The sequence below is a fragment of the Ptychodera flava genome, chromosome 20 (genome assembly GCF_041260155.1).
Source record: "Ptychodera flava strain L36383 chromosome 20, AS_Pfla_20210202, whole genome shotgun sequence".
In the NCBI taxonomy this organism is placed as follows: Eukaryota; Metazoa; Hemichordata; class Enteropneusta; family Ptychoderidae; genus Ptychodera; species Ptychodera flava.
Genome location: NC_091947.1, coordinates 19,545,598 through 19,555,032, shown reverse-complemented (window position 1 = coordinate 19,555,032; position 9,435 = coordinate 19,545,598). Strand labels below are relative to the sequence as shown.

Sequence of the window (9,435 nt, the reverse complement as noted above, 5' to 3'; positions counted from 1 at the left end):
ATAATATCGTCACATATTTTTAAGTATATAATGTCTTCAGGATAATCTTATATCTAAAATATTTATATAAAATATTTATTGATACTTCCTGCTTCAATATTTTCTGATAAATGTCATGATTTATTTTTATCTGTCGAATGATTGGCTACACATAAAAGCTATAAATGTTAGCTTTGGTCGCAGTCACAGTACGGCATAGAATTATATGTAGTCTGTAGTGATTACGTCTCGTAATCGTGGATGTCAAGAGTACACGCCGACGTACGCCACATCCGTCTTTCTGTCCAGTACCGCAGCAAATATAATTGTCTTCGGTTCGGTTTGTTCCTGTAATTTGGACATTTTCGTCGTAGTTATAGGTGAGTGGGTAAAAACATACAACCGAACCGACGTTTGAATCAGCCGATTCTGCTCTTTCGTTTCGTATTCTTGCCGTGCAGTGATAGGGTCATCACCATCAGGCGCCGGCCTTGTGACTTCATTTCAGAGTGGCTACTATTCTGTTTTATTTTCCTGGTCATTTCTTCACAATCATCGAATGCGAATGTGTTATTTTATTATTGTCCAGACGGAGCAGGACCACTTACAAGACATTTCCTAGTTTTACCTACCTTGGGGACACCATCTCGACATGAATGCGGAAGTGGCCATGGCTGCCATCTGTATCTGAAATCTGCATAATACCCATCCAAATATAGAAATATTCTGTTTTCATTATAATACCAACAAAGTTCCATGAGTGAAACAGAAATTAGCATGAACGACTATAGTGAGACCTCTGAAGAGCGACCCCAACCATTACCGTCAGTGCTGGAACATGCACAGCCGCCACCTGACGTAACTTTCGCTCCGAGGTTCGAGACGACCAGACTGCCATCGCCTGCCCGGGGCACCCATGAGAACCAGCCGCTGCTGCAGCGCAACAGAAAGGGGATGGAGAGCGACAAGGACGAGTACAATGTGTTCAATGACGACCCAGAATATACACAAATCGTTCGAGAGGCAGAGGATACCATTTTAAATGGAGTCTACCCCGAGAGGATACGACAGGGAACTAGCGGGAGTTACTTTGTGAAAAATATGGATGGGGTAAGTAAACGACATCATGTACTGTTATGACTATCGAATGGTACACACACACACACAAAACAACGGTGCTTTATGTTCAAAGGAACAGTAGGCTTACATACCGGTATGATCTAATACAAATTTGAAATTTGTCACCAAGTATTTCTCTTTAATAGCAATATGGAGAAATTGGTATCAGGTACCTATAGTGTTATTTCTAATCTTTAATACTTGCATACTAAAAATAAATTCATAAAATAAAACAGTCGAAATGTTTGGTAAAAATTTTCATAAAATTACTTAAAGATTAATTCGTATTTATAAGACAGTTTTTATTTGATTTCTTTTTTGACAAAGAAATTGCAATGCCATTGAATGGGAAATTGAAAGTATGCTACAGACTGTCTGGTCGTCAAATCATAAAATCCCGCAGGGCGCAGACCTCCTGCATCTTTGTGTTATGTTTAAGGCTATGTTTTTACCATTTGTCACATTTGGATCTTTTTGAATGGTTGAATGGTTGTTTTCTGCCTATGACATATCTCCAAAAATGTTTCAATTTCTAAACAACTCAGTACTGGCATATTTTTAAATGACTTGTACAGATTATTGGCAAGACTTTGTGGCGACAAGAATGAACACAGTGAGAAAAGTTAGAATTCAAGTTCATCATAAATTTGGTACAGTTTCAACTAAAATTACTTTGCCATGGTGAAGTACAACTGCAAAGGGGATTAACATGCTCTTGGAAAAATATTTGAAACTATGAAGTTTATTTTGTGTCAATGATAATCTCATCATATGGCTTGTGTTTCCTCATTGTGACTTTCCTTGATCATATGAAATGACAAGGAACTTAAAATTTCTGGTGTTTCCAACTTCCCATTGTGCTTGTTTTCTGTGTTCCATACAGCAACTGTAACTGTTGATAGTATTTTCTGTATTTTTGTCTGATAGAACAAGTAAATTTTCTGATTCTCTCCCCCTCAAAGTATTCAAATACACAATTAAGCCGGGTCAGAACAGTTGCATCACCTATTGCAATTTGCAGCATTGTTTTTGACATTATGGATTCTTTTATCTTCACTAAAATTCAATCAGCATCAATAACCTTGGACATCCATTCAGGCTGTGTAAACAAGTTGGACAGTAGAAATTTCAAAATGATTTTTTTGAAGTTGATCAAGAAACTGTACCATACAGACAGAATGAAGATCCATGTACTTAGAATGGGATCAAAAGCCACAGCAAATAGAAATTTAATCAAACACTGATGAGTCAGCCAGTCTATGTCATTGTTTCTGTTGATTGTATATTTTGACCTGTGTATACCCCTTCACCTGTGTAGTCATAGAGACTGAAAATTTCTTCTCTGAAAACTACATTTTTACCCCTGAATGTGAGACAGCATTTCATTCATAGTGATGAAAGTGGTGTAATTCCATTAGTGTCTTCTTACTAAATTTCACATACTAGATTTACAAAGTGCCATATTGCAAGCATATCCTATTTGAACTTTGATCCAGAGAAGATGGGTACAAACACCTGGTGTTCGATCAGGCAGAGCATTGTGTTCAGTTGTAAACAAGGTCCAAAGATGGAGGATTTTATGACAGTGTTTGACAGATAACAATTTATGACATTCTGTTCATTGTAGTACTAGCCAAGAACAACTCGAACATCACAGCTTATTACAATAGAAATATGCCAATTTGCTATAATTATCAACAGAAAGACTGCAGTCTAGATGCAGTATTTTTGTAGTTGAATAATAAAATTGAGGCTCCAATATACAGTAAGCTCAATGGAAAAGAAAAGTAGATTTACTGTATTCCTTACTTTGCTTTCATTTCATCACAGTCTTTCCACACACTTGGATTATACTGATTTTGAAATATAACAGTCACGGTTTCAAACCTTTAAATAATCCTTGCTACTTGTAACCATCTTGAGGATAGACTCTCCCCAGGGTCACATCTGCATTAGTCATCTTTTCTGAATACCGGTAATCAAGCAACAGTTACCAGCAGAATATGAATCTGAACAATAAAAATGAAATAGCAAACAACATGGCTGTTCAAAATGATCTTTCAAATGATTTTCCTACACATATTACATAATGTAAAATAAATTTGGAGGACATGCTCCGCATATATATATTTTTCTGCTGGTTAACGCTGTAAGTCCTTCGAGGCTAATCTGCAGGTATGCAGATATTCAGAGAGACAGACAGCAACCTGTTGATGACGCGCTGAGTACATCCATGGTTGCCAGCTGATCCTATCTACAGTTGTGTGAATGACGTCAATCAAGGACCACACACCAGTGTATGATGTCAGTGTAATCTTGCTAGCAAGAATGATTATAGGGGAGAGAGCGACAGAGAGATAGAGACATACAGACAAACAGAGAGAGACAAAGACAGGTGGGGAAGAGCAAAGCTGTCAGTGCACTGAATTAAGTACAATGGTTTAGTGTGAAAATGTTTGCGAAAAATGTTTGGTGTTTAGTTACAAACAACAAATTTTCAATATTTGCATTTTCCAATGTACATATCGGGCATTAAATTGACAGAACATTGTGTTCTGTCAGTGCTCTTTAGGCGCTACAAATATAAAGAGACAATCACGTCATCTTGACCTCCTTAAAATCAATCCAAATAAAGATTACGTTTCCCTATCTATCAAGTTTTCCATATTTCAACTATTTGGAATATTTTAATACCTCTTTATAACTACTGATAAATATATGATAATATACATGCTATCTGTATCATGGTAGATGTATTTTATCAGATGACCACAAGATTCAATGTTATTATACCCTTTCATTTGGCTTACACTGGTTACAAAGTCTGTTGAAAATGATCTGGAAACCTCTATGTATACATGTATGTACAGTTCATTATTAAAAGGTACTTTCGGACTTTATAGGCATCAGGACTCCTAGACATGTAATAATAAAAATTAAAATTAATGAATTTCTCTCTCTGAGAATACAGATACAGACGGTAGTACGTGCATTCTGCCATATGTTGTACTACAGGATGACAGACGTTTGCAGTTATACAAGTGGTTGTGAGAGAGCACCTCAACCATGGTATTAAAGATCTCCAGTATGCACCCAGTGCATGACCTTTTCTTTGAAGTACTTTGATGTCATGGTAATACATCCTTGGCTAGCAGTGTGTGTCAGCTGTGTATGAGATATACCCTACATATGAATAAATGTTCATAAAATATTCTGTGCAGACATGTGTTGGTTTAATCGCCACATCAATTTTGCTGACACAAACACTTTTGTTGCATTTTAGTGAAATGGTGATCTGGCTACCTGGTACAAACAGTTGCGGTGGAGAGTTGCCCTACCATTTGTAATTGCTGTGAATACTGTCACTAGAGTTAAAATTCTTGTATAAAAATTAAATCTAAAAGTCTAAAATCTAAAGTTCAGTTTGAAAGTGAAGTTAAAAGTGTTGAAAGAAAAATATACAAGAGAAAAGTTTTGATCAGAAAAGGAAATCATGTAAATGCATCTTCTTTGACAATGCAGGTAATTTTCACCGATCCTGGTATGAGTTTTAAATGATCAGTAAATTACAAAGATTTCAGTGATGAAAGAAACTAGGTTTGAAATACCTATCAAGTCCTACATAAGGTCATATGTTGATGACACCAAATGTATTATGTACATTCATATACATACAGGGAAAAAAATCTTCTTTGAAAGAAGGTACATGTATTGTAAAGAAGATAGTCAACTGATTAAATTTTCATCCTAATAACGCTTTGCTGTGGGCATGTGGGTTAACTTTTCATTTAGGGAAAGTGGTCTAAAAAATAGTCATACATGCAGCATGTATGGCATCAGATGTACCAAGCCTCATTCTTATGTTAGGCACTGCTGATTCAAGGATTCGTCAGTGACTCAAAAGAAATCAAAAGTGATAAATTTTCACTCTAGTCTATGAATGGTCATCAACTGTGAGTCAGTGACTAGCACAAGATACGTGTGACCACCTGACTGTATGTGTTCTGTAAAACCAGCGTGATTCATCATCTCAACACAGACTTCACATGATTTACCAGTTTCTTCAGAGCATGACGGAGTCCCATTAGAATTTTAAATATTGCTTCTTTATTGCTGAGACGTAGCCTAGGATCATCTCATATTATTTCCACACTGGTATGGAGACCTGTAGGAAGAGACCAGTTGCTATACCTTATTCATTGCTTTGTAAATTTTGCCATTTAACAATCTGAGTATGGGTGCATTTGTTGATAGGGTCTGTAAATAGATAATATCACAGTTGTCCTAGACCTAAGTCTGACTAGACACATGTTGAATATCTGGTGACAGTTGTGAAGGAATCGTCCATACTATACAATACTACTTTATTGTTTGTGTGACTTTACCATTTGGCACTGACCCTCTGGGTATCACAGTACAGTGGTGTCATTGTCAACCATAAAATCAAAAGAAGGTCGTTCCTATTCCATATGTCCTCAAAACACCTTTTGTATAATTCCAGTGGCATGTGTCAGTCTTTTTTACATGCAAATGAAACCTTTTCCTACATAGACAAGGCTGTCCATGGTTTAAGATTTAGTACAGTGGCCCATTCATACATGAAATGTTATCACTGGAATATATATTTCCTAACACTAAATTCAATATGTTGTGTCTACCGATGTTGATATGGTCAGGGTTACCATGTTGTGAATACAGGTGTTCTAGTATTGAAGGCCGTCAAAATTTATCGGTGGTTGAACTTGAAGGCTACTCATTTCAATTTTGTCATTGTTCTCTACAAAGTGCCAGATTTTAATAACCCAAGCTTCATTATAAAATCCATGCTGGTATAAACATCTAATAAAGTACATTGTATGTGACAAAGTAACTCCTGTATAATATTCTTTGTGTGCACCTCTGAATACTAGCTCAGAAAGGAGAAAACTCTATGCCTGTGATGGTGGCATCAATAAGCTCGGATTTACATTCATATACATTGTACGACCCTTGAATGAATTTTTTAATTCAAGTCCTGATTATATCATGTTGATTACATTTGACCCTGTAGATCTGATCTCTTTATGTTTTAAAGTTCCAAACGAGCCTTCATTACAACTATGACAAACAGTCCGATGATTAGTTTCTGTTTGTACATGTAGATAATTGTAGAGAGTTACCTTGGTTGATGATGATGAAAAAAGTCTCCCAGAAACCTGTTTATTAAATCCTATGCTGTTACAATGGCGATAATTAAGAACTTAAATTGAGAACTGCCATTAGGGGAGATTGTTTCATCTGGAATTAAATATTTCTACCTGCATAATTATGTTGAATAGCCAGGGTACCAGACTGTTGGTCAAAGTGTAGAAGTGTTAGACAGAGGTGTGACCTTGGTGCATGCCTCCCTGGCATGTGTCGTAACCAAAGAAAAGTGATATGGAGACAAGAGCATGATTATCAGCACTTCTAGCTGCTTTTTAACTACCTTAGAGAAATGGGTACTCCATTCTGTAGTTTGGCTTCACCCCTGTAGAATGATGAATATAAATGATTTGGAATTAATGAATGCACAACTTACCTAATTCTGTTGACAGAAAAGCATCGCAGTATTCAAACCGAAAAGTGAAGAACCATACGGGCATTTGAACCCCAAATGGACCAAATGGTTGCACAAGATATGCTGCCCATGCTGTTTTGGCAGGGCTTGCCTAGTTCCAAACCAGGGATACCTATCGGAAGCAGGCGCCTCGCTGGTGGACCAGAAATTAAAGTTGAACATTGTGCCAAAAACCAGGGTAAGTACTATCATCATGGGTCATTTTTAAGCAAAATAAATTCCAAAAGCAGAAGTATCATGTTGCCAAGGATTGAACTTGAAAAATGAGGAAATCTTCTGTTATTATTTCAGGTATTATTTACTTATTAGAATAGACATTTGGTCCACTAAGGCTGCGTTCACAAATAACCATTGGGGGGGGGGACTGGAGGAATCTCGATTGAAATCTTATTTTTTTTCAGATCCCCCCCTAAGTACCCTAAAAAATTTTCAAATGCCCCCCCCCCCCTCTATATGGTCAAATTTTCAAGTCAAGTCCCCCCCCCAACTATCACAGCCCGAAACCGCAATATATTTGTAAAGGATGTGAGCGCAGAAAAATAAAACATGTATTGCGCCGTTCTGCTCACAGGTGTTCAACGCTACCTGTATTGCACTGTGTATAGTCATATTCCCAAGGCAAGTTCTTTAAATGCATCAGTGAATTTTTTAGATTTATTGGTCTAAAAGCCAACTTGAGTTAATCCAACTCTGGCCTTGTCAATTGCTCCTGTTGAAGAGCACACAAAATGCAATCATGAGAGAGTAAGAAAATTGTGAATTCTGGCTAATTGCGGTATTGCACAGTGACCTACCAAAAATTGTTTCAAAACTACAAGACCTATATGAATTAGATGTTACTCAAAATTGACAATACCGGAAATTTAAAATATTCCATCAATTAAATGTTTTAATCTCTGAAATTTTGGGTGTGACAATTGCAAATTTGGTTAAAAAATATATAATTCCATTTGGTCACATATTTTTTCTTTGAGTCTTTACTATTCAAAGTTTTACTTCTGTATCATTTTATAATAAGAGTGTGAAAATTTAGAAAATCAAGCATGGTGACCCATCTTTTTTCTTTAATATTTGATTATTCTCATATGCCAGAATTCAAACATTTTTATGTTTTCTTCCATGTGTTGCTCTCTGGCCTGATCTTGTGTACAAGTATGTTTCACTGTCATGAGTGTCATTTGACCTAAACTCTTTTTCAACTACCATGTACATCAGAGTCAGAGCTGTCTCTGTCACTGTTCAGGTATGCAGTGACAGTGGCACTGCAGTAGCAGGGTAGTATCTGATAGTGACACTACCCCTAGGCAGTAGCTTTATTAACTTTGATAATTTTGGAAATATTTTTGTTCAGTTTTACAACTGCGTTCTTGTTCTACTCCCTACAGCATGTTGAATTGTCCAGTATTCAGCTTGCTATCACAGCCTATGTATGTGTACCATGCATTTGTATCACTGACAACTGACTGTCAGTCTGGACTCCAATTAAATTATCACCAAATACATATTTATATTTATACAGGCTTTGTCAACAAACTAAATATTGTGTGTTTGAGCATGCTGTAGGGAGATAGCAAGAAACTGTAGTTGTTATATTGCATAGAAATATTGCAGAAATCATTAACAGTTGCAGCTTCTGCCCTGTTACGAGGCTCAAGTTTGTTTTTTACGACAAATCACACGTTTAGATATTTTTGAGATAAAAGTCATGAAATGTGAAAAAAATGGTTCTAGATTTTGTTAAATTATTACTAACATTACAACATTTTGATGACATAAAAAATGGTATTCATTTTTCATTGAATTACCTACAAAAACTTGGAAATGGAAAATGTAAAACTCAAAAGGGACCCAAAAATTTTCAAGTCCCCCCCACAGGTAGAGCAAAATTTCAAGTCCCCCTCCACTACCCCCAAAATTTTCAATCGCCCCCCTGAATTCCTCTAGTCCCCCCACCGTTTTTTGTGAACGCAGCCTAAAACCTTGCACTTGTAAAATTGTATAACGTACTTTTAACCCTTTTTGTTATTAAAACTGACATTAGGAATGTAATGAAATAAACTTTCCAAGAAGGTCATAGTATCTCTTACATAATAGTAATATGAAAATGTACTGTTTTACGACTTGTGTATCTGTGTTGATGGGTCACTTCATTTGGTCCTAATATTAGACAAGGCTGAAGAATTTTAGGCCCACACTGATCAATTTTACAGATCAGCATAATCATAAGGGGTCTAGTTGCTTCACAAAGCTATTGGAGGACCCCCCTAAGCAAACTTTATTGTTTCCAAACACATATATGTAGTGGGTTCAGTGTACTTCAGGTATACCCTCTATGACATTATGTTTTATCTGTGTACCATCCTGCAACATGTTGGTCTCCTAGCAACAATTTTAATGTATGCGTAGATATCTCACTGATCCATTACAGTATCAATGACTGCATTGGCAGTTCACAAAATATCAACTGTCTCTCATATTGCAGCTAGTATTACACAGAGTCAGTTCGAATATATATCAAAATAAAACCAACTGGTCAGCTTTATCATACTGTACAGAATAAACTGGTGAATAACAGTATACAGGAAGAAATTGATTTTTCTTTATACTAAAATGAAAATATGTCTAGGATAAATTCAATAAAATTTCATGGAATAGGTTGCCAATAATATTTTTATAGTGAGATATCAATGCTTTGTCAGCTCAAATACGTGTACAAATCACATCTTGGGTTTTTGTGC

The 9,435-nt window shown here is 36.2% G+C and overlaps 1 protein-coding gene across 1 annotated transcript in view; it reads left to right on the top strand.

The window, feature by feature from the left end:
• The first annotated feature begins 167 nt into the window (after positions 1-167).
• The window catches only part of LOC139120244 (phosphatidylinositol 4-kinase type 2-beta-like), a 43,421-nt gene continuing 34,153 nt past the window's right edge, over positions 168-9,435 (top strand). Inside the window, exons 1-3 of the mRNA XM_070684474.1 lie at positions 168-359; positions 569-1,089; positions 6,675-6,875. Coding sequence (XP_070540575.1) covers positions 736-1,089; positions 6,675-6,875 — 555 coding nt within the window. The 5' untranslated portion in view covers positions 168-359; positions 569-735. The remainder of the gene's footprint in view (positions 360-568; positions 1,090-6,674; positions 6,876-9,435) is intronic.